We start from the raw sequence: 26,986 nt of genomic DNA, 5'->3' as shown, positions 1-26,986 counted from the left end.
AATAAAAATTACTGCTTAATTTTACTTAAATATTTTTGTTGTATGTTGGTACATATAGATCTTCTTCAAGGTGCTACATGAATGGTAACTATTTTCCTCATGCTTTAATCCCAATATTCAGCATCCCCTGGAGTTTATTATGAGAAGTTAAACAGAATTTACAAACAATAATATTCTATAAGGCAACAACGTGGTTTTTTTGTACTTCCTTTTTAAATAAATAATCCCCTGCAGAAATATGCCACATGCATTGTCACATCTGTTCCCATTTCTGTACTTCAAGGGAGATGCTGTGTTCCAGGCAAGCCAACTACACCGGGGTTTTGCAGGTCAAATGTTCCAAATGGAAACTGACCCTGTTGGGCCAGTGGGCAAGGCTTTGCTGGAAAGGTCTATCCTGCTTATAGCAAAGTTTTGATTCTAACAGCACTGGGGGAAATATTATGGGCAAACAGAAATGGTTTTTGAAAACAGTCTAGCTGCAGCAGCTCAAATTGTAATGGATATGGAACAGAAATGGGAGAAAAAATTCCATCTCTTTAACATACAAAAACTAATCCCAATACTTCTCTCACAGCTGGATATTTTCTTGAAGATGTCTGAATAGATGGATTAAAGATCTGGACATCAAGCAGCTGGCTCTTAACTGCCAGGATATAGAATCTCTGGGCTTTATTATTCTTTATTGTTCAACATAGGCACACTGGAGAACTGTAAGTAACTGAGAGGAAAACATACTTGGTAAACGATGGGACAAATATAAATACAAGAAAGTCTGACTAGGAGTAAGTCCAGGAATACTTTTATAGCAACATCACTGTCTTACACATAACATCTCTATAATGCCATCAGAGTATCTGTGCCCAGGAGCTGATGGTGGCTGTGCAGGCACTGCTGAGGGAGAAGCAGGGAGAGCACAACGTCCCCAGCCCTGCTCTTCCCAGCCGGGGAGAGCTCGGAATGGTGAGGGACAGGTCAGTTCCCCATGGGACTGCCAGTGCTCTGCAGAATGGAAACATCTTTAAACTTTAAACTCACTCTAACAGAGTGCAGGAGAGCACTCAGGGCTGCTACAAAAATAGAGAAAGGGAAAGATAAAGGTAAAAGAATGATTCTGTAGAGGGAAGGGAAAGAAACAGAATCTAAGAAAGATAATTTGCCAGGATGATCAAGAACTCGCTGTTGGACAGATATTGAAATGTTCTACACTAATGCTAGCAGGGATATATTGTGTTGGTATCTTTACCTACACAGTAAACCAGTATGAAATTCTAGAATTACCTAAAGTAGAAAAGGGGGGGAAAAGCCTATCCTAAGGCACTTACAATGAGAATTTCTTTTAAAGCATTATTGCAAGGCCCAGCACGTTAGTTCATAGTTCCATTAGCTTAATGGTGCTTAAAAGACTTCCCTGTTTCCACTTACATACCTGCCCTCCTTCACCCCACTGTGACCTCTTCCTAAAGACAGTCTTTTCCTGGCTCAATGTATTTTTATAGTGTGTGCAGCTTTCCATCTGGGTAGCATATGTTTAAAACCAGACAGGTGTATGTTGTTAGTCTCCTTAAAATCAGGCATCTGCTAAAAGTACATTTTTAGAGATTGCATCATAGCTAACAGGAATGTAAAATAAAAGATGTTTCCTTACTACCTCTTCAGTTTACTGTATGGGATTAATAATTTAAAGCAATTTAGAAAACTGTGATTCAATTCACAAAGTCTGGTATATGGAACAATAACTTCAAAAGCTCTCACAGCTTAATGCACTCGTTGTACAGTGTCTTTTAGAATAGATTATCTCTGAAGGCTCTCTATTCCTTATGCAAAAAAAAAAAAAATACAAAAGAAGCTCCTCTTAAAAAAATATATTTTGTCAATTAGTAATGCTAAAGTAGAGATTTATCAGTTATAACAGATCTAATAAATAGACAAATCCTTCATTTTCTTAGTGGCTTAAAAATCTTCTTATTAACTTCAGTGACAAAAGCTTTAACTATGGTCATCAGTGCTATTTTTTTACCATGTCTTAGATACAACTGAAATGCAATTATTCCTTTTATACTTGAGTTTAAAGCCCATTTAAAAAGTCACTTGAAGTTTAGCTTCCCTCCTCAAAAAGTATCTCAGCACATTATTTTATAACATTTTGTCAATGTCTGATCAGATCTTCAAATATTCTTTTAGCACTAACTAAAACTTATAAAAAATTATTTTTTTACGGAATCATGATGCCAGCAGATATTCAAAATACCTTTGAATATTGATCAGATATTGGTCTAAAGTTCTGTGGCAAGGAGTTCCATACTGCATTTTTCAAAGCTTTCTTCTAGACTTTGTGACCCACATTCTTTTCTTTCCCACAGCATCCTGTGTTGGGTACAATTGCAGTGAATCTTTATGCTTACTCCTCATTTACTCTTATCAAAGAAAAATGTAGTCTTCCCATAAAAAACTCAAATCAAACTCTACATCTACATACTCCTGAACATACAAAATCCAGAATTAAAGCAGAATTTAGACTTCCATACATTTTAGAGATAACTTCAAACTGCAAGCTGGCAGTACACTATAAATGTTGGGGTTCAATTCAAGCCTGTTTTTAAACTTTACACTGACATGCATGCTATTCAGCATTTCTAATATTACTTCCAGGCCTTCAACTACTAGCTTGGATGTTCTCTAAATCCTAGAAAATACACATCTATTGCCATATACACATATAAACATATGACCATACTGGCTGCTTGCCATTATTTGTCATTATTCAGCTTTAATTAGAAACAGTCTATCTTATTAACCGGGAATATTTTTTTCTGAAAAATAGACTTATTTCCTCCACTGAAATATAATAAAAAATGAATTTAATAGAACTAAATCACATAATCTTCTATATAAGGACACAGTCGTTGCACTTCCATTAAGCTCGGCAGGAGTTCTGTTCCTGCAGATGGAAGTGTTTGGTTCTGGAAAGAAAAATTATGCTAAGAGTAGCACCTAGCCAGGTGTTAAAGACACAACTGGTGAGAAGTGGAAAAAAGCACATATTTAGATGAAGGTTTCATTAGAGTTTGACATAAGCCATGCATTACCTTTGTAGCCAGCCGACACTCCATTACCCTAATATTGTAATGAGAAGTTGCTGCTTTATTCATTTCAACACAACTGTTAGCAATAACAAACGTTGCTCCACTTGGAAGTCTAACATCAGTTGCCCTCAGTGGACTGAACTCTATCAACTTGGCCTATTGAAAGAAAAATGAATGGTTAGTTTTAATTTACTACTAGCTAACAGTGCACTTAGTTCTATAAATCAAATGCAAATTTGCATGTTTTTTCTCTTGAAAATCCAGAGACAGTTAAGGAAAGAAAACTGACATGAAACAGCAAGAAAAGAGGTTTAACCTCATTGGTCAAGTTACACATACATTTCAAACCTTTCCCTGTAGCTGGGTTTTAAAATGTTTCCATTAAGTCTTTGGGTTTTTTCAGCATTTTACAGAACCCCACCCAACCTATTTTTCTTGCCTGTTTAAGACAACAGTTTCACTTTGATCTGCAGAGAAGTACCAGGCCTGGCTGAAGCTAATGTGCGTGCCACTAGAAACAAGGGGCTTTGCATTCCCTGCCCCTTCATCAATGTCCATCTCCTCCTCTGTCTTCTGATTTTGCTTTACAGTGAGATTAGTTCACTGAGGTACAGTATGGTACCAACATCTTAGGACTGATTTGAGGCAATGATCATGCTACATACAGACAATCAAACCAAGAAACTAAATAAAACTATGTGTAAGAATGTACTTACTGTTTCCTCCTTTCTGACATAAGAGACTCCTTGCCTTGCATATGCTTACACAAACTGCGTAAGATGTTCCCAACATTTGTGACCTTTTCATGGAATAAGTTAGGCATCCATTAATTAAATAATTCAGGATGTAATGTAATCAAGAGATTAAATTCACATCTGGTTTTTCACTGGGATAAGTTGGAAATCATGTGCCCTGCTTTGGCTTTGTAGAAAAGACTGTAACTGTGCAAGCAGGGACGTCTTATGGGTTTTGGCATTGTTCACCCCCAGAGAGTCCCTTGAGCAGCCAGAGTGCTAAATAAACAATGACAAATCCGCTTGTACATTATGTACAGCATGTGTGTTACTCCCTGCCACTGAGATTCTGGACCCCATCACAGAATTACTATCAAGACAGACAGACTTGCTTATATTTAAATATACCCTTTAAGATCTGCTACATTAGACCAGAATGTACCACTAAGCTGGTCTAGTGTCCTGATTCTGACAGTAGCCATAAAAGGCTATTTAGGGGGAATATAAAAATAGAACATATACAAAGCAATCTTTTCTTGGGGTATGTTTTTCCAGATTCCCATAAGCAAAGATTACAATGGTTATACTTACACTGGAAGAAACATCTAACTATTATGTTAAATAGCTACATATAGTTTAACACTCTATTAGTGTATGCACAAAGGTCTTTTTTGAATCCTTTTAAAACTTCTGCCTTCCACGATGTATGGTATTTCTCAATTTAACAATGAATGTTTTGGAAAAAAAAACAAACTTCCTTGTTTGTTTTTTACAAGCTGCTTGCTAATGTCATTGTGTTTCTATTAGTTCTTCAGTTATGAAAAACATTGAATCCTCCATTTACCTTCTCTTTACTTGTTAAGGGCATTTACAAACTTCAAAGTATCACCCCCAAAGCTTTTTGTTTTCCAAGCTGAAAAGTTTGAAATTATTCAGTCACTGCTCAAAAAAATGGCTTTGATAAACCTCAGTGTCCTTTACTGAACTTTTTTTTTTTTAAGATAGAAAGCTAGATCTGCATTCAGCTGCAAGTACATTGAAGCAAGGATATTTTCTGGTTTGTTCACAATTTATTTTCTCATCTGTTCCAACATTTTCTTCATCTTCTTGGTTGCCACTGCTGTATATCAGAAAAGCTTCCAGTTACATAATCATTGCTGCGTATGGCAGAAAAATACGCTGCTTCCTTCTTTCATTATTCTTATAGCTGTGTTTTTACAACTAACAGTATAAACATGAAGGAAAGGTGGAGAGGAGGTACAGGTGATGTGAAATTGAAAATACATGTCTCATGATGGCATTAAATGTTTGGCGTAATTCTAGGAAATAGGTTTTTTCTGTGTAAGTTCATCCAAGATGTATCATTAAGGAACAAAAGCTGTAGAGATATAATGCCACAATCAAAAGGAAAGTAAAGGTTGTTAAGAAACACTACATTAATTCCAATAAAAGTATTTTATGAGTCTGCGGTTCGAACAGTTGCAGTCCTGTGCACCTTCTGGGACAGCAGATGAACCTCACTGTAAATTCCACTGCAAGCACTCGTGCATAACTTGGCAGGTCCCATTTATCACAGCTAGTTCACCTTCTGTCACCACGTTTAAGACTGCTAAATGCCTTCTACATCAAAATCCAGCCACAGAATTGTCTGGAATTAGCAAACTGGTGAAAAAAAAAGTCTCCATTGTCTTTGTAACTGAACCTGGCAAAACTTCCTAGAACTGTTTGGTTATAAGAAGTTTCAAGAAAGCATTTTTTTAATAATTATCCCATTTGCACTGAATACAAGGCATGCCGACCATTCAGATTTCATTATACGGGAAACATTCTAAGTTCAGCATGAATTAGCCAACTAGTGGAACCTGGTGCTCTTCTAGAGTACATCTTTTCCCACATCTTTTCCTTCCTCCTTGCCACTTCTGATTTTCCTCATCATATTCATTCTAACTTTTCATACTCAATTGTGCTCAAGTTTATAAGTTTAATTCCTGATTCATTTGTATACCAATGATGCTTATAGGGCTTACTAAGGTATTCCAGTTTCTTATCTTGTTTTTCTTCTAGATACTTATGAAGGCATTTTTTCCTTATATAAATCAATATTACATTGTTAGTTTAGATTACAAAGGTACACATACAGTTCCTTCTTCTGCCAGAAAAGAGATTGACTGGTCCATTCCTCCACCTTCTGTGCCAATATAGCGTTCGCTCTTTGTGCAAATTTCTGCAAGTTCCACCTGAAAAAATATTAACATGTGAACCTTCAGACACAGTTAAGGATGGTACTTTTATTGTTTACATATTAATTAGTGAGAAAACAAAGGAAACAATGTCAGAGTTCTGAAACTATTATCTCTTATATGTCGTAACATAAGCTGCTATCAACCAGGATGCCATGTGGCCCCTTTTCCCTTTTGTTCTGAAGCAAAAAAAGAACCAACTACTCAGCCTCCAGAGGACCCACCATAGCCAAATGCTTTTCAGAGTATCCGTGCTTAGATACTTTACTCTTGTAGCTGTCCTCCTCACACCTTCCTTGTGCACTTCAAATCCTTCCATCCCAATAGCCAATGTTTTGGTGATGTCATTAGATGAATCCATCTACATGTGAATCTCAGCTTAGCAAAAAATTGCAAGTTATTGCTCCATATTGTTTTAATGTACTGACTCCATAATCAGAAATTACTCTAAAACTGTTTCTCACTGAAGATATTCTAGTCAGTGATGCTTATCATGTCTCCTTGAGATACTGTACTCTGTTTATCTGAACTAATTAGTAACTATATGTGATGTGCATTCCTTTGTGGCATTTTAGGCATATCTTTGTGCATTCTAATACCTGCAGGTCAGAGGATACTATGGGAGGGTGGAATATCAACGTCATTACTGTCAAAAATAATAATTAACAGTAAAGCTTTCAGCTATCAGGCCAAGTGAAAACAAAACACAAGAGAAACCTTGGAAAATGGTCAAAGAACACAGACTAATCAAAAAGAAGTGGGTGAAAAGGAAAGTATTTGTGTCCACCTATTATGACCCCTACCAGTTTGTTTTTCTAAGCACAAGGTAACCACAGCGAAGATGGGAAAAGAACTTTAGACAAGCCACAGGCTGTTTTCCAGTCCAGTGGCAAAGTCAGATTCAGATTCCACAGTAAGGATGTAGCATTACAGGACTGAAACAAGCTAAGCAGCAAGACAGGGACACTAGCCAGCACACAGCTGTAAAAGGCAGCAGATAGAGGCAGTAAATCACGATGCTGAGAGAGGTATGTGCAGGGTGCCTGCCTGCTTGCTTGCTCAAGTCCTGTAACGGCCCCACTGACACAGCTGTAAAATTGGTGCTTAGATGAGTGTAATCAGGCTGAACTGTTTGCAAATGCACTAACAACCAATTTAGTCAGCTCACAGTGCAGTTGTGGCCAATAAGCCTTGGGCTGATAAGCAGAAGTTATCAAAAAACATTAACAAAGTTACTGTAAAACTATGCAGAGTGGATCTTTTTGAATCAAACACAGTAAACAACCTCCTACGAGAGCGAGACCATTAATGAGAGAACATTGAAAGTACAATCAGTAAAAATATTCTCCTTTTCGGCACTGCCTTTCCTTTGTGTATTTTGAAGATAAGCTGCACTAATGTTTCTTTTCTTTTTCTGGAGAAACTATAGAAACTTCATGCATTTTGGTGCTCTTTCTAACAAAAACAATTTCCCAGGTTCATGAAAATTAATTTTTCCTCCCCGTCCCATGTCCACTCAAATCCCATTTCCAGTTTGAAGCTCACATCTCTTCATCCCATTGATGAAAGTTTAACATCTAATTACCGTATCTCCCTGCTCCACTGTGAGCTGAAAATAATTCTGAATAAAATGCTAATGAATGTAATGATGCTTTTTTCCTATTTAATGCTAAAATGATCAGCAACAGCTCCACAGAAAGTAACAAACCTCCACACACAGCAGTCTCTAGATGCTCACTCCTTTCTACACATGAAGTTGTGCCTATTTACAAACAACTGTTGCTGTGACATGGGAATGCCTGCATGTTTCAGCCCAGTTCTGCTGAACCTGCCTTTTGTCCCTTTGAGAACACAGCAATACCACTTCCCTAACTTTTGTTGTCACTGGCAGGAGCTTTTGGACTGGAGCTTCTGAGTATAACTCACTGGATGAGAAGACCATGCTGGCAGATGGGCCACGCACAGTCACATAGGAGCGCTGGCTAAGCAAACCTGGCCTCAAGTACAGCTCCTGAGATGCTCACAACATAAATTCCGTTTTTGGGCACAGCTGCCTGAGGCACTATTTCATCTGCAACTGCCAGATAAAGCTTGGCAAAGTCAGAAATTAGGCATTTCACTCTTCACTTGGTCTGGCTGCATCTCTATCTCCACATACACATCAGCTACCACTTGACTGCCTAAATTGTTTAGACTTTATAAGCCTAGGCTTATTAAATAAGTATCAGGAGAAGTCTTGCAGAGGAGAAATGCTAACAATTAGGAGAGTGCCACTCCCCTGTCCCTTTACAAGGTCTGGTAAACTGTCCCTGGTTGAGCACCGGGCCTCGCTCGATCCCAGCTGTCCAGCTGCGTATGCCGGGCAAGCAGCGCTGCTCCAGCTTGAGCAACTTCTGTTTTGAAACTTAGCAAGGATTGGCAGGACCACCAAGTAGTAACTGGCAAGGGTTGCAAAGAACCCTCTCCACAAGACAGCCCAAGGCATCCCTGAAATATTATTTGGGCCCTTGCTGACACAGGCCGGCCTTTAATACTAGGATGAGAAGCGTGTGAATGGAGAGGAAATTGTCATCTGTATAGAGAGCAGTTTCTACTTACTATTGAGACAAATGGGCAAATGTTTGCCTTTTTGCTAAAATGAGTGAAAGGGCAAAGTTTCATTGGAAACTAATGTGAAGACTGAACTGGAGAGCCTTGTGTACATATTTGATACTTGGAAAAGGATGGTCATATAACTGAAACAGTGAACTGAATTTCAGGAGGTCTGGGCTCAATTTCTAGCTTCACATTAAGTTTCTTGTAAGTCAGGGAAAGTCCCTTTAATTCACCACGGCTCCATTTCCTCAGTAAAATGAGGAGCATCTTTCCCCTCTTTCTAATTAGTAATTGCTACTTGGGATTCTTGCATGATAATGCTGTAAATATGTGTGACTTCATTACTAGAAAGTGAAAAAACCCACATTTTACTACCCAAGTTCTTAGAGTTTAAGCTTCCACAGAAAATATCTCTAAGGAAAAAAGTCTGTGAGAACCATATAATAAAAGGAAATAGCTTTTGCCTATCTCAGAGCAATGCCTTGTTTCCATTCAACTTGCAACACTCAGAAGCTCTTCAGGGCAGGGACTGTCTATCTGCTATTTATATCTTTTCAGTGTATGTCTGACCTGTAAAAATACAGAGCTTATTGGATCCCAGATTTCACTGCACAATTTGGCAACATCTCAAATGTCTGTGAACAATACCTGGGCACGGAATGCCTTCCTTCTGGACGCACTGCAGTTCCTGCAGAGAAGTAACTCAGAGCATTCTCACAGTCACATTCAGGGGGACTGCACCCCAGGCTGCACCACAGCATCACCTGCCAGGCTGGTATGTTAGAGGGGGCCTGACACTCCCTGGTAGACTTACACATACAATTGTTATGTGTATAAAATAAACAATGTTAGCCCTACTGAGTTCTGCAGAAGTCCCAGAACAGGCTTTCTCACCGAACTCGGTGAAGGCAGATATTTGTTCCTCATGAAGCACCATGACAAATGCAGAGAATGAATAAACCCCATCTGCACACAGACTCCACTTGCATCCCACACATTCTGATTCATATGAGAGATCACTTTGAGCCAGCCACAAAACAGAGCTAGTTCTATGCACTCTAGGCTCATTAGCATGCTTTTCCATCCCTAAAGCAGTATTTCAAAAAAATCACAAGTAAATCACAACTTAAATCTTCATAGAATTTTACACAGTTTACTTTAAAAGCATTCCTATAAGGCCACTGTTATCTTCAACTTAGAGACAGCACAGATACTTACATGATTTGTTCAAAGTCATGTGAATCAGTCACAAAGCTGAAATGAGAATTCAAAAACCTCCCTATTTCCAGCATTGTGGCTTATTCTGTGAAGAATATAGTCCCAGGTTGCAGGGTAGATTTAAAATCTAATTCATATGATGGAACAGAAAGATACTAAAATCATAGTTAAAATGGATCTGAATAGTAGCATTATGATTCTACGAAAAAACTACTTAGATAAATTAAAAATTTTCTTAGGTCACCTATTGTGAGGTCTATATATGTTACTGCCCTCTGAATTTCTGTATTATTGTTTCAGGAAGTTGTTTCAACAGAACTAACCAGACCAGGTGAACTATAACTATCATGCACGTGGTAAATCCTAAGCTGTCATCTACACTATTAAATAAGCAAAGGAATATTTTTAACATAGGAATTAAAAAATCTCAAACATCAGGAGATATCTCCTTTGATCTCAACCCCCCTGCAAAAAAGCCCCAAAGACAACCCAGCCAAGAAGGAAAGTGCATATAATCACAGAATCCCAGAATATCCTGATGTAGAAGGAACCCCCAAGGATCTTGGAGTCCCTCTCCTGGCCCTGCCCTGGACAAGCTCCAGAACCCCATCATGTGCCTGAGCATGTGCCTGCAAGTAAGGGATTGTCAGCTGGATAAAATTCATTAAAAGACTTGAGTCAGGATAAGAATATAGAATATAGGGAGATAAAAGCAGCCTCTGTGGGTCAAACCAATACCACTTCTTATCCTGTATCTTGTAACTGAAAGTGGACTCTTAGTATGGACCAGAGGCCAAGTAAAGATCCTATTTCCCCAGGACTTTATATTTTGATAGGGAGTTCCCTAGTCTGAATGTCAGTTCTGCACCCTGAGTTATCAACAACAGATTTCTTATATGTGAATTTGTCCAGTGAAGAACTGTCTCCTTTTGTTGATTATTAATGTGTACCTGACTAGCTTCATTTCACACCTGCTGGCTCAAAACACTTGAGGGGGCAGCAAACAAATTATTCCAATCCACTCCATCAATTACATTCATCATTTGATGGTTCTTTGACCCTTCCTCCTTTAAGTGATACTTTTTCCAGAGAAAAACACACTTTTGTGGTGGTTATTCTGTACTTTTAATTTTTCATGGGGCTTTTTCCTAAATCTTTTTCAGTTTAACTATCTTGGTTGGTAAGAAAGGAGAAAGGCAGAGTTACAGCTTTTCTTAGACACCTTAGAGAAAATGTCACTGTACCATTTGCAATTTAAATGTGTCAAATGAGCCACATAAAATGCGTGTTAATTAGTGTTAACATAAGCACATTGTAATGCAACCTCAAGCAGTACAGCACTATTACTCCACACGTGTACTGGAGTCATCAGGAGCGATTATGTGACCACACCTGCCCCTCCTGTGCAAAGTCCCTTTGTTTGAACCCGGTGGTGACACAGCTGAAGCAAACTGTTCCCTTCTGCTGACTGTAGTGAGGTCCATGAGTGGGGCAGCTGGGATGGAAACTGAAAACACCTGAAGTTATTCTAGCAATATTCCCAGCTGATTCACACACTGGATCTGTTCAGCCTCTGAACACGGGGGAGGGATGAGTGTAATGTGACAGCAGCAGTAGCTGGCAGGTGAGTAAAACCTTGAAGTCTCCTTGGTGATCTGTCAAGAAACACTAAATATTGCAGCTTTTGAATGCCAGACCAAATATCATCCACGCAAACACATCTTTTTTTATAGCTGTTGGCAAGTACACATGCCAGGTTGGCTGTGCTTCATGAGAGATGTTTAGAATCAATGAGTTTTATGATATATTAACATTGAGGGTTTTGCTGTTTATCCAACAAAACAAGATACAACTCAGTAAATTAGAATATCCATTATTAAAACAATATAAAGCCACATCACCAGGAGAAGAAACTCAGTACATACAATTCACTTACAAACAATAAAGCATTAAGAAATTTATGTAAATTAATTACTTAAGGAAGCTGCTCTCAGGTTTTAAACAGTGTTAGTTGGAGCACTAGGAAATATCTAAAACTAACAGTTTTCAAAATGTGTTTCTTAGCCTGTTCATTTGCAAAGCTTAATTCTAAAGTCTGTCCAGAGCATATCCTACTGTAGAAGGTAACACCCATTTGTCTAGCAGGCAACTGCCCCCCTGTGCGGACCTAGGCTAGCTTTTGATCTAAGATTCTACTAACTACCCCTGCTTTTTGTTTGCAACTATTTAAGGTTCTCCCTGATAAGGAGCAAGTCAATCTTGGGTTACAAAGGAAGAAATTACTACCACTTAAATCTGTTTTATCTTTGAGTCACAAGATTTCCTATCCAGCATGTAGAAAATCTAATCTGGGAAATCATACCAGTGGAGATATAATTTACTCTGACAAAGAAAGGCTGTGATTTTTAATTATAAGTTGCCTTATGTGTAGTTACTCTAGATGGAGAGATTTCTTGTAATAAGAATTCACCAGTAGCTCTGCATCATGTTACCTTGTTTTGGATTTTTAATGGAAAAAGTGAGTTTTCAGTAAAATGATATTTTCACTAATGTGTGCTTTTTCTCTACTTATGTTTCAATATGAAACACCTCAAATTACGGTTTAGATATACAGCTGAGTCTTTTTGGTCTTTCAAGTCCAAGAACTGATAAATTATAACCCACTCCATACAGCTCACTTGATTCTCTGTTGCCTCATCATTTATTTTACTTTCTATCCGTTTGATGTTAGTGATAATGAGCATGAAGACCCAAATGTAGAAAGGGATCTAGATATCCTAGAAATAATGAAAGTGAACAGATGATCACTTAATTATATAAAAAAAATAAATCCTAAAAATAGAAACCTAAAGAATTATGTGAGTGAGGACAGATAAGGGAGTTTCACCTTTAGTAGTCCTCCTGCTCACCAAGAGGCCAAGGGCCAACTGCTCTGATTTTCACTCATGCAATAATGGGTCTGGACAGTGTGTAAACTGTGACAGAATTTGTCCCTATATAACTGTCACTGTTAATATGTTCCAAAACCAGTGATCAATCCCTTTCAATCTCACACAGCCCTTCAAAGAAGTAAACTTGTGTAAGAGTAAACCCCTTAAAAGAGTAAGACAATTAGTGAGTAGGAGACAGGCAAATATTTGTTAGTAAAACAGAATTAGTGTTGCTTAGTAGTTTTTTGGAACAGCTCACCCTACATTACACAGAAACTTGATATACACAAATCCAGAATGACAGCAGCCAAAATAAAGCAATCTTCTCCATAAAATGATAGTATTAAATTACATCTGCCTCAGTGGTTTAATGTAGTTCATTTTGGCCCAAGTTAAGTGTGCTAAATTTTCTATATACTACAGTGCAGTAGTAATGGTAACTAATCTTTAAAAAAAAAAAAAAAAAAAAACCACAAACATTTTTCTTCTTGTTTTAAATGTTATTGTTCATGAATGGAAGCTCCATGAAGAAAATGAATTTGTTAATATAAATTATTTTTAGCATGGTCATTTTCAGTTCTTCAGAATTCTCTTCAGCATGCAAATTTAAGTAAGTGGAGTATTTAAATATCAAATCAGTCAAAAGTGCTGTGCATATATTTACTCCCTCTATGGAAATAGAGTAATGGTCCCCCAATGAACATTCCTTAACATTTCAGCAAGTTAATCTGAAAAGTCAGACTCAGTCTGCTGCTTTCCTTTACAACAAATAATGTTGGTAATTTCATGGCAAATGTAGCATAGATTTTCTATTAAATTCTACAGTTTGGTTCACAATACACAAGACTAAAAATGCAGAAGAAACATTTATAGACAAAGACGAGTGTTTTAGATTGAGAAGGAAACATTCTCCATCATGTAACATACTTTAACTGTAGCTAGACTGTAATTTTTTTTCCAATCTGTGCATGTTTTATATATATGTATGTAGGTATAAAAATAACTTCTGAAATAAAAGGTACTGTGTTTCATTTGGTAAGGTATAAAATGATGTCCAAATTTTTGAGGTTATTTTTACCACCAGGGATGCCTTTATTTTTTATATCTCATCTTGACTAGGAATAGGTTGCTGAGAGTTACCATCTGCTTCCAGTTTGCACATAAAATCCCAATTAGCTGAACTTCATATATGTTTTGCAAGGTAATTATGCTTACTTTTTTCCAGAATGGGGATATATTTGTCAGATAGTATCTGGATGTCCTCATAAGCACAGCAATCTTGGCTTGACTTTGTCTGCCCCCTAACATGCTCAAATAGAAGGTTATCAATTTGGTTGATGAGAGATTATGGCCTTTGATTACCACTGCTCTGAAGCGCTTGGTTTCCCCTTGATTACAAACACACAGTCAGGCTTAGTAAGAACCCTGGATTTTCATTTCCAGAAGGAGAAAGGAACTTCAGCATTTCTCTGTATTAATAGTATTTTAAAATACAGTATCTATGTGCCATTTTTTGTGTAAACAATTTGGTTTCTCATATAATTAACCTGAGCATACATCTATCGAAGATTTTTGATAGATCAATAAAATAAATTATAAAAAGAAATATATTTTAAAGAAAATAAAGTAAATTATAATCCAGTCCTAAGGAGTATTATCAGCACAAGTTACTAATTTCAGAGTCACACCATCAGTATGGATACTCACAGGTTTTCTTGCCAGACAGCCATGGATTTGGAGTGGTAAAAGGTTCAACTCAAGGACTTTCCTTGCTTTATAGAGGCTTCAGAAACAAAGTAGAAAGGATTCCAAATGGCCTATCTATTCTCCCACTGAAACCAGGGACACTAGCAGGTATATTAACTGTTGAAATACTGTTTAAAAATGTCTGACACCCACACTCAAATACATCTGAGCCATAGTTTGGAAAAGGTGAAACCAAAGGACACTGTGGCATTAGAGATTAGATTTAGGTCCTTTATTTACTCTGTCTGACCTAGCTTTTTCTCAGTCTAGATAAAGCCAAATATGATCCCCCTTCCTAGGCTCAACATCTCACGTTAAATTAGATAAACCCCATTCACTTTTGATCTCTTCTTCCCAATAAGTATGTGCACAGCTACCCAGCCTTGAGGAACAGAAAAAATGGTATGGTGGCTGAACAGACCTTACTTTCACAAGATCTAACATTTGGACAGCAACATTACCATCACATCTTTAAGTAAATCTAGTTACTCAGTGATTTTCTAAGTGATTTTTTGTACTCATTAATTCCTACCACGAAACACAAAGCTGGGACAGTTTAGAGCATTATTATGTTTCCTTTACAAAAAGTATCATCGCCTGATGAAAAGTTATACAAAAGATTGATTTTGTAACAGTGAAATAAAAATCACTTTAAAATCAAGAACTATTACTACTGAGCATTGCTGCTGTTTGAGTGATGCCAACAGAGCCTTAGACTGGTATCCTGTTTGGAGGAGAAAAATGGATTCTTTTTAAGGATCACATTCTACATTTTCCATCTTGTTATTTGAATGCTATTGCACTGCTGCAACTGGTTAGCACTGCACATCTGGCTGAATTGTCTTCAACTGGTTTTTTCCCTAACTATTGTGTATGTGTATGATGGGTTTTTTAAAAAAATATTGTATGCACACTGAAACAATGCCCTATTGCAGACTGCTACACACAATTAGTGAGAGCATGTTTTTTTCTGATTTTGTTTTCAATGTCAAAAAAGTGCTATTTTTAAAGTTAGCCACCATGAAATTCTAGCCATGCTTTTACAATGTTTTTTAATTTTGTGGGGTTTTGGCTCTTAATCTCATAGGCCTGAACCTCACACTGGAAGTGTTATCTCATAAAAGCTCTAAATTTCAACAACTTTTACTCTACAGCAACTATTTTAAACTTACATTTATCAGGAAAAAGAGCATATAACTAAAATATTCTCATAAAAATAGTTTCACTGAAACAAAGCAGATAAATGTTCCATTCAGTAAAAGGTCATTTTTTCATAACTTTGGCTACAGAAGCCCTACGACTGAGCCAAATTTGATTGCAAAGCCAAAAGTTTCCTGTCTTCCTGCTACAATCCATCATATTAAGATTTTGCAAAGTCCATCAGGCTAGTGAGGGGCAGTAAGTCAATCTTTTCTCATAAAATTACTATCATAACCAAATATTGTTACTTATAAATACTACAATTTACAATTTTCACAACTATAAAGTATTTGGGAAAAAAAAAAAAAGATGGAGGGGAGGGGTAAAGTGATATTTCTTATTTAAAATAAACACATAACTATCCAGAGCCTTAAAAATGCACAGTCCTGATTTGCTTTCTAGTAGAAAGGATCTGGAAAGCCCCTACTTGTGCTCAGCTAAGAATTTCCCTGCCATGAGGGAGCTCCCTGCTGACACAGAGCCAGCAGGACTGGATCCTGCACAGATCCCATCTGACACCAGCACAGGATGCATTAGGAGCTGGCAAGAAGTGGCCAGAGCACGTTTTATACTTCTGAGGACTCACATGCCTGGATTGCTCTAATTTATACCCAGACTAGCCCTGCCTTATACAAGGCAGTTCTGCAAGGCTAAGCATAAATCCAGTGCAACAGAGACTCTGGATTTTGCTACATATAAGAAGTGTCTAATGCTAAACCATAAATTAGCCAAAAACACTGAATGAGTTTTTACTGTCCTGTAAGATTTGGGGAAAATCAAAGGCTGGACAAAAGCACTCAGTCTTCAGAGCAGTCACCCTCTCTCCTAACCATGACCACCAGGTGCCTTGCTCTATGCAAGCATACAAAATCTTGGTTATGGTCTTAAGTGCTCCTATGGTGGCTATTGAGAAATCTCATCTGTATATTAATTGCTCATTTTTCATCACAAGTGCAAAATATCTGGCTGCACACAGCAGGGTTTCCTGACAAAAATGTGCAATTGTGTCTCTTGTGTTTGTCCAACTGTATTTCAGACACAAGCTTAACTTTCAGCACATTTTTCAACTAGCAAGGAGAGGACTGAACAGGACACATGAGGAGAAGAAGAGACATTCAGTGAAGTCTCTGTCTTCCTTCTGTTCTTCCATAATTTTCTATGAAAATGACAGAAGGAGTTTTGCACCTTTCTTTACAAGTCTGGCATAATGCCAGCTGGTACTCCCAAGCCAGGTGTAAATTCAACTCAAGATACACACTGTATAATTTATTCTCTGAAGAGCACTGTGCAGAATTGGAATAATGAAAACCTGGCTTCTGGTTTTCCAGATACAGATTTTTACTACCTAGTAAAATTTAGGCTTTTTGACCTCTGTCAGTTTTATGATTGTGCAGATACCCAATTTCTGAACACATGTGCTCCAGTGATTTTGATCAGTTGAGGTGACCACCACCAGAGATGGTGCTGACCTGTGGCAGGACCATCTGTGCAGAACCAGAAGCTTCTTATCAGGCCAGGTACATATTCTGTCACCTGCAACCCTTTAACTGCAGTCTCATTCATCCAAGAAGGATCCTCAATTCCATGTTTTCATCTACCACTGCTCTACGTGTCTCACCTCCCAAAGCAGAGCCTCTCTTAAGGTGTCCAATCCCTTACTGACATTTGATCACACACCAACACGAGTCAGGGTGACAGCAACTGTAGCCACATCCTCCTACATAAAAAGCTTCCCTGCCTCACCAACCCTGCTCCTTTCTGCCTGAGCCCTGCCTGATGCTGCCCTGGGAGCTGGGCAATGTGGGATCGTGCACTCACTGCTGAGAGCATTCCTGCAACCGCAGCCTCAGAGAAAAATAAATCTCAGATCAGCAAAAACCTTCTGTGTGGATCTGTTCACCTCATGGCTCAGAGAAGTGCTTGCTAAAAGCAGAGTTAACAGCTACTATCATCATGTGCCACTTTCAGTTGGCTTTCTACCACAATTTGGGAATGTCTGTCTTAGACAATAGGCACAAATACGTGTAACAGTCACATTTAAATCTGTTCTTTTCTCTTCCTGACAATGTTCTAATTTAAGATCCTAGTTTCACTTAACCAGACATTTTCAATGGAGAGAACTTCATTCCCATATGGCACCTTCAAGGACCATGACTCCTCCAGAAATCTGTATTACACAAGCCAAACAGTGCTAACAGTTGTACTGCTAACAGGTCACATACTTGGGGTTTGTTTTTAGACTAATGTTTGTTTAAAAGTGAGGAATACATTTTGGATTGTAAATAAGTCCATTCCAAAAAAACTGTGAAGAGAATAAGGAGAGTCAGATGGAAGAATTTTACCTCTACTTTGTGCTGATTACATAATTTATCAAGAAATTGTTCCACAGGCCTCCAACAGATGCTCTGCTGTTAAAGCCATGAAAAGTCATTCAGGGAGAGAGTAAAGGCCTCGGGGGTGTGGACCACATGCTTCAGCACATATATCCTCAGCCCTGGCCTGCAGATAGCACATCTGGTCCAGGCATGGACCTGATGGTTGGCCAAAATGCAGGCTTACAATAATGCTCCTTTTTTCAGATTTAATGTAAGCCTGTTTTCTTGCCAAATTCAAATCCTGCCAAAATTTGGCCAAAGATGTTTGCTCAATTGTGCAATATCTTAAGTTTATATCCAACAACTCTTTGCAAAAACAATTGTATCGTGTTTTTAATGTTTACAGGCATTAACAATATTTAATTTTAAGTAGAATTTTACTGCTGACACTCTCGTATTTTACAGTAAATTACCTTAGAGAGGGTTTTTCCATTAGCTCTGAGTGTCACGAGTCCTGCACAGCACACCAAAGCACTGGAGCTAGAGAGACCAGAACTTGGAGGGATGGTTCCATCTAGCAGACAATTCATTCCAGTTGGGTTATTAAGACCAAAATGTTCCTAACAATGAAAAAATAAACAATCTCAGTTTCAAGTACAGACAGGCTCAGGCTTGCAATTATCTGATACTTAGAAAGAGAATCCTTCTGCTGGAAGCAAGGACCTGCTTCTGGTATCTCCAAAATAAAGCAAAAGCAAAATTTTCATTCTATTCCTTAAGAACAAAGCCAATGGTGGGGCGTCAGCCAAAGGTATGTCTGCAATTGCTGTACACAAACATATAACCACCCCAAGCAGAACTCAGGACGGGCTGCACGCCCAAGAATTTACCAAGCTTCGTGGGTGGGTTTTGCAGCAACTGGCTCTGCTTTGAGCTGCCGTGGTGACAGTGTGGAGTTACCAATCCTTTTATACCCTACTTTTGTCCTTTTCTCGACAGCTCTTCATTTTAGGCACCACAAAGAGCTCAAGGTCCACTTTATGCTTCGCTTCCGATGCTGGCATGTGGTAGTAGGGAGCCACACGATGCTGAGGGGGAACCAGTAGCCATGCAGCTGTTTTCAGAGCCAGATACTTGTGTCCTGAAGCACCCACAGGACTGACACTGGGAAAACCACAATGGTACTTAAGGAACTCTGTGCTCTGGGGTCATGAAGACACAGCTACCAGCAGGGATGGTCTCTGGCATGCTATTTTTTGAATGAAGTTTAAAATATTCTAACATACATGATAGATATCACAGATAATACATTTAATCCAGAAGTCACAAATCCTCATGTACATACTCTTTTAATTATTCTTTAGTTGCTTTGTCTTTTTATTTAAAATCACTTTTACGTAAATTTCCCTCTGCTATTAGTTTGAAACAAACATGCAGCACTTATTAAAAAATCATTGACTGTATATGGGGGGTATATGAATAGCTAAATTCTGATGCAATTTATACATCAATAAACTATGTCACAGTGTCAATAATCAGAAAAAAACCCCATTATTTTCATAAAGAAACGTCCACCTTCAAAAGATTTCTACTACTTTTCCTGAAGCAACTTCAACCATAAATATCAATGGTAGAGATCAGCAAACACAAAGAGCCTCCTTTAGATTCTTCTACCATCACTTCAAATTATATTTTGAATTTCCTGTTTTACAAATAAAGGAAATTCATATCTAGAATACTATGGCTGGCCATACCCCTTCATGAAGAACACTAGGCAGGCTTGTTCATAAACAGAAAATGCTTGAGTAACCAGAAACTGATCCACAGTTTCTGGATTGTCTTGAATGTGAATCAGGCTTGCAGACTTATCACGCGATGTTTAAATAGAAAACGTACTTCAGTTTCAAAAATGAAAATGGACTTTGCCAAGTTCTGCAACAGTTCTGTCCCAAAAGGATAGCATGTTCAACTTAATATAAACAGATTATCCCACTGGACCCTCTGAGTACTTGTATTTCAGAGTTTCTTAAGTCTGTAACATTTATGCTTATTTTCTGCCAGTACTAGAGTCTGCAAACCTGCTTTGCAAATTAACCTTCAAGTATGAAAGCTTGTCCTTAGGAAACAAATCTCAGTAGCAGACTGCAAAATAAATAAAGCCAATTGGTCATGCAAGCCTTAATATAAGAAAGGATATATTGTAAAGAAACCTAATCTATATCTCTACAGTCAGTGCAATTTAAATGCCTGTGTTACTGAGCAATATTCAATTGAAAATACTCATGTTACTGCAAATATAAGTAATTTATTTGGGTCTATGCATAGGAGCAGGGGGCTGTTTAGACCTGGGAATTGTAATAAAGTGATTTGTGGGACTGATAGTTCTGAATATTGTATTTTGAAAACTCCAGTGGCAAGTCTGAGGTAGCTCTTCAGCAGTCTGCAGTCCTTATCTATTGGATCATCCTGTGGGGTGACCTAGATGGCCTGTCCTGAAGCAAACTTCATGTGCCTTAAAAATCACATTTACCTATAATTTGGGCTGGCTGTGGCAACCTGTTCCTGACCTGCCATCACTGTTTATCCCATCTGCACTTCCAGAAATATCATTAGATTGACATCACGCAGAGAAGTCTCTTTTTTTTTTTTTTTTTCCCCTCTCAAAGGCAAATTCTGGGAATTCTGTGAATTCTGTGCCTCATCTGCAAACAGCAGGTGAGATTTCCAGGAGCCTGGGTGGTGAGTTAAGGCTGCCTCCCAGCAGCACTGATGAGCAGCACCTGCTTTCACAATGGTTGAGTTGTCAGGTCAGTCTGGAGAGCTCCCCAGGGAGACAAACCTCGAGTGGGCAGACAGGGAAACATCTGTGTGTTTGTGCTCCTGCCTGTACTGTAAGGGTGCCCCATCCTGCATAGCTGCACTTTTAACTCAGGATATTCTGAAAATCCCATTCAAATTCCAAACCCTGAAAACCAGGGTGAGTAATGGTTCTTAATGGATTATTTCTTCTGTATGCTGTTTACTTGGCTTTTGCATTTTCTTTTGCCTACTGCGTGAGTCAGCTTCACTCAGCTGTTGCACACAAATTACAGGTTTTCAGTTTTAATGGAAGTCCATGTTTTTTAAATGCTTCCATAGAAAGAAAAGGGCTAAGATATGATCTTAATGTCCTGAAAGACAAACCTCCAAACCTTTTTCAAAGCAGATTTTAATTAAATAATTCCATTGGAAAGCGTTCCTTTTGACTCCAAAATACAGAAATGTCATCCTGATAGTGTTTGATCACGACTTTCCAGAGCAATTATTTGCTATTGTAATTTGTTTTATAGAGATTAAAAATAGTGCTCTGCAAATATTTGAAAGCAAACCCACTCATATCTCCTTAAGTTTCACATAAAAATACTTAACTATATATTAAACAAAGCTATAGAATGCAGGGAAGCATTTTGAGGGTAAATAGGTATCCTTGTTGTGTTTTACTTCTATATTAATGCCATAAATTAAATGTATTTGGCTTACCTGAATACCCTTCAGTCCACACAGGAAGTAGTTATGCCATTGAGGTTTGGTTTTGTTAATCTGAATGTTATTAACATTAGTACTGAAATCCCTGCAAAAATAGAAAGATCTTAAGGCTTTAATTTCTATTAAATTCAGTTTGAAAAAACATGGCTTGTTACTGCCACCTGCTGATGGACAAAACTGGTTTGATGGTTTTCAGTGCAATGTTTTCTTGTTTGAGCCTTTTACATATCTTTTTTATTAATCATTTCTATATGGTTATTTTAGATTAAAGCATAAAAATTCTTGATTAAGTATAAAGAATATATTAAATAAATCCAGAAATTAAGCTGCCTTTGTCATCCTTAATTAAGGCAGGATGCCTTCCATCATGTATGTGTGTGCTATCGTGACTTCTTAGAACTGAAAATTTAAATAATCCTATCTATATAATCATAATCATAAACTTCAGGCTCTCTGGTAGTTCCTGCCTAGGATTTAATCTTCATTACCTTTGCTCTGAATGGCACTTCACTGAAACAGGCCTAATGCTGCAGAATTACATTATGTATGTTACAAGACAAAAATATTTAGTTTAAATATTATCTGTTTCCTCCAGGACAATTCCTACTCCACCCTTCTTTCAAAATAATAAAAACTGTGAGCTTGAATGTCCCTAAAGAACAGTGAGGTGCTGTCAAAATGGGCATGGGTGACACGCAGAGGCCGCAGAGAGGTGTGCAGGGTGTTTGGCAGTCTGTGCCCTTGAACACCCAGGAGATTTAGCTGCTTATTGTCATGACAGCAGGTGCCCAACACAGAAACAGCAAAGGCACTGAGAACATCAAGAAATCAAATTTAAAATGGTGAAGTTCCAGACTAAGATGTGCTCTACAAGGCAAAGTCTGCTAAAGAGTGAACAGAGGCAGCTGAATTAATGGAAATATTTAACAGGAATAAAACCAGTTTCAAGAGGTAATACTTCAGGGGACAGTCTGCAGCTTCTAGGAGGATGGAATTTTCCTTCTTACACTAATCCCAGTAAACTACATAGATTGTTGATTTCCTGGGTTTATTTTTTGTCCAAAAGGACATCACTAATTAATAATTATAATGGATACCAGTGAAAAGGTGTTTTTATCAGTTAATTATTCTGTTACCTATGGAGAAAAAGTTACACAAATATAAAGCATCTTTACTATGATATAATTGTCTTCAAGCAATGTTTGAAAAGCTCACTTTATTCTGGTGCTCTTAAAGGCTGCAATTTTTGTGTCATGCAACCCCCAAAGCAGTAAGCAGTGTTGCAGTGGCCCCACAATTCACCTGGTCTATTGCTTAACCCCCTGTAGTGAGGAATTCCACTTGTACTCCCAGCCTACCACTAATTCCCAGCTCCATGGCACAGAACAGATCTTGCACTTTGAGTATCAATTTAGAATTCCCATTTTGCCAGTTATGCATTCAGGTTCAGCCTTAATTACAGTGCAAACCCACCAGGCAGGTGTACAGTCTAATGTGTGAGCTGCTGTCTCAGTGCCACAAACAGGATTTGATCAACAGGGCAGCAGCAAAGAACTGCATAAAGCCAGTGTCAGAAATTAGTAGGTTTTGTAGAGGAACACAAAAGATATGAAAGGGAGTGTTGAGATTAGAATACTAGGAAAGTTTGAGAATGGCTGTAAATTCTTCCAATTCCAGATTCATGTGTACTTAGAATGATCTCCAAGAAAATAAAACATCAACTTGTTTATGGTTTTCGAATGAAATAAACTCCCCCTGAAGTATTTGTAAAATAGAAAATACTTGTCGTAAGTAATGAAGATTTTAAAATTCTGTGTTTATGCTTGCTTCCTACAATAATCCTAAATTATTGTTTAAAAAACAATGTTGGTGGAAGGCAATGTGTAAAAGTGATTAAGAGAAAAGGAATCTTAAGTCCTCTTTGCCTCAAATAAGAGTTCTAAAATATTTTAACTTCGTAATTCTTTTTACCTTCTCATAGTAAAATTTCAATGAACAAGAAGACACATATTATGACTATATGTGCTGGTTCTCAAGATAAATTAAAATAGTGACTTCTTAAAATGCATTTTGTTCTTTTTTGCAATCTTCTCACATGGAAAATGAAAGAAAAAAAATGGCTTTTGATTTTGGCATGTTTTATATGGACATAATTCACACAAACACGGATAATGGGACTGTCAAAATCCCCAGAATCCTTAAGTCTATTTTTTGTTATCACGTTCAGTTTTTTATAAAAAACAGTTCCTAAATATCCAAGCTTAATCTTAAATCATTAGATCTTCAGGCTTGCCTTTGAACCTCCTACTGAAAATTAGGCCGTTTAATATAAGAACTTTATAACAAAATAAAATAAAATAAAAAATTGGGAAAAACATACCCATTAAACAAAAATACACTGATATAGTCTGTTCCAGCCTTTCTGTTTTAAAGAATGCTTGGGAAACAATGCCACTTCTCCATAACCAGACAGGAAAACTTCAGTTTTTCTGTATAATTAGAAGAGATGGGATTTTTAAGTAGTGTGACTGAGATGGTTCTTACTGCTTGAATAGTAAATAAACCTTTTTTTCCGGAAATCAATTTGGCTTTTTCTCACAAGATCTTATTGTCTTGTCAATCTGTTAGTTTATCTGTTTGAACCTTCTGTACAAATACCCTATTAAAACAAACAAAACTTTCAAGTTTTGTCATGAGATGGAAACTGGTAATTACCATCCTCTGGTACTTCTGAAGGCATTTTGAGAAGTGTAATGTCAGATATTCTCTCTACACATACTTCTCAATTACAAAGACGTTTCGTGAAGGGGAGGTATCAGGAACTTCAAAAGAGTGTAAGTTTTGAATACCTTTTTAGTCTAAATAAGATAAAAGGCATCAGATCAGTTGAGATAATTTATGATAAAAAACAAATAGGTGGTTTTTCTACCAACCTGTTTTCTGTCCTATTTCTACTAACAGTTAACATGAACTACCAAGGGTGGAAGAGTGCTACAGAACTGGTCCACAGCTTACCAGCTAACAAAATAAAAAGAAATAGGAAATAGTGATTCTACAGAGGATTATCGTTAGTCCTTGCTCACCAAAGGCCTATAGATATGCATTCACCACAGGCATAAATCTACCAGTGGAACAGGCTGGGAAAAAGAGACATACTGTCATCAGTTCTGTTATGTGGCGTAACATTCAAAGTGTTGAAAAATATTTCTTTGTTATGAAATTATGGGCATGTTTTAGCTTTGTTTTTAAGCAACAGTGTCTCAACAAAACCAAGATGCTTAATGCTGTGTTCTGAGACCTTTTCTTGGTTTATGGCTCAAAGCATATGATTTCAAACTGAAACCAGGGCAGATGGAAAAATATTAGTGACAGTGTGTGCAATTTAAATTCAAAGGCTACATATATCAAATTCTACATTTGGTGGAACTGTCCTGAGAAGGCCATTTCAGTTGCAATATAATGCAGCAAAGCTTGAAGACCAAGTGAAAATGTTTACCTTTTTATTGCTGCTTTATTTAGTGTTCATTGTAACAACTTTTCCTAATCAAACCTATTGTTATTCTGAAGCTACTGTCTCTTGCAGAATGGTTTTGCAACACAGCTTAAGCCCTGGTGGGAGGTTGCTGTTGAAGAAAGTGAAGGGTCCCAGGCACACCTTCCATTGCCCTTACCTGTTCACCACTCCTTGTTCCCACTGTTCACTCCCAGTCAGCTTTAGTGCTGAGTGCATGGCAATTCACTAAAATGACAGAAAATTATCCAAGCAAAAAAGGGGGGAATAATGTACTTTGCCTTAAATCAAACAAGTACTCCACACCTGTTAAAAGGCAGAGGCTGAGTTGACCTCAGAAGCAGGTACAGGGAGACTGGAGGTAAAAGATGCCAAGCCATTGCCTTTTGGCAGTGGCAACCTCTTAATTCAGCCCAGCTATAATGTGAGCACATGCTCCACAAAGTGAAAAATCTCTAAGGATTTATACTTAGCAAAGAAGTACGAATTCCTTTCAACTGTCTTAGCCACAGGCAGCAGTTCAGAACATGTTTATAACAAACTCAGTTTATAACAAACTGAGCTTTAAGCAGGAGTAAGTGCTCAAGCATTTCCCACTTTTGACAGTATGTTCCTGTCCTTGTGCTGCCACACACTGTGCTTTCAGGAACTAATTTACCAATTAAACCAATGGCTCAATAAAAATGCCTTAAAGTAAGCTTTTGCTGATTCTGACTTTTGCAAAATGTCCACAAAAGCTCATGTGGATGAGTGACCTAATCTGAGCTGCCATGCAACACAACTCAATTATCAGTCTGTTACAAAGAGGCAGAAAAATGTGCCTGAAGTTGAAAAGAGTGGCAGGGTTATTTCCCTATGTTCAGCATTTGTGAGACCATAGCTGGAATATTGCATCCTTTTTTGGGGTTTCCCAATACATGAAAGATATTGGCAGGGAGTTCAGCAGAAGGCCAACAAGATTATTTACAAAGGATCTTCAAAGGTCCCTTCCAACCTAAATTGGCCTATAATTCTGTGAACAACAGCTGTGGAGGAAGTGGAAGCGAGGGAATACAGATTTTTTGAGCAAGGATTGTTGCTAAAGCTGTTGTGTTGTGAAAACACAGCCCCAGGTTCTCCAGAGCAGGGGAGTGTTACCTTACTTTTGCAGTAATTGATTACAAAACATTTCACTCCCTTCTCCAGAAGAAACTGAGCTGCTGCCAATCATGGGGATTATATCAAGAAAGATGAGATAAAAGAAGGGAAGGCAGAATTGCACTTTTAGAAGGATTGAAAAATCAGAGGCCTTAAAGAGTAATATGAGCAAACAGGTGGGAGACAGCAGCTGCAAAGCTATTGCTCTGAACTAATACACACAGCATGGAGTCAGTCTGTGGGATTCCATCTGCTGATATAAATTGTTTTACACAATCAGACTCTGTTGCAATGGAAGTCTGTCAGATCTCTGAAAAGGTAAAGTGTATTGCAATGCATGAAGAGGTTCATAAAAATTAATGAATAAACAAAATAATTACATACAAGTATGAAGAATTGGTATTTGCCAGTTGCACAACTTGAGTTTGTACAGGTTCTACTGCAATCAGGATATCTTGTTCTATGGCCATCGGGAGCACAGCATAACCACAGTAGTCTATGTGTTCTCCTAGCAAAGAAACAAAGAAAATACTTTGCAATAATTCTTTCTAGAATAGCAGTAACAGGGCTTCTACAGGGCTTCAGTGTAATTCAGCACAATTTTTTGACGAGATTTTTATCTATTGCACCTGTTTATAAATGTTCATGTTTTAACACTGGCTTACAAAAATTTTTAGAAAAACCCCACCATGTAGATTATTGTCCAAGAATGAGAACTGTCATGTACATACAATTTCTGGACCTACAGA

At 37.8% G+C, this 26,986-nt stretch overlaps 1 protein-coding gene across 1 annotated transcript in view; it reads right to left on the bottom strand.

Moving 5' to 3' along the window:
- GALK2 (galactokinase 2) overlaps positions 1-26,986 on the bottom strand; it is a 46,527-nt gene that overhangs the window by 16,617 nt on the left and 2,924 nt on the right. Inside the window, exons 3-7 of the mRNA XM_083870994.1 lie at positions 26,622-26,745; positions 21,584-21,674; positions 18,538-18,684; positions 5,959-6,057; positions 3,090-3,242 (exon numbers count right to left, since the gene is read on the bottom strand). Coding sequence (XP_083727120.1) covers positions 3,090-3,242; positions 5,959-6,057; positions 18,538-18,684; positions 21,584-21,674; positions 26,622-26,745 — 614 coding nt within the window. The remainder of the gene's footprint in view (positions 1-3,089; positions 3,243-5,958; positions 6,058-18,537; positions 18,685-21,583; positions 21,675-26,621; positions 26,746-26,986) is intronic.

The sequence above is a fragment of the Zosterops lateralis genome, assembly GCF_965231275.1.
Source record: "Zosterops lateralis genome assembly, chromosome: 13".
NCBI lineage: Eukaryota > Metazoa > Chordata > Aves > Passeriformes > Zosteropidae > Zosterops > Zosterops lateralis.
The sequence above is the reverse complement of the archived record's forward strand: the minus strand, read 5'-3'. Positions and strand labels throughout refer to the sequence as shown.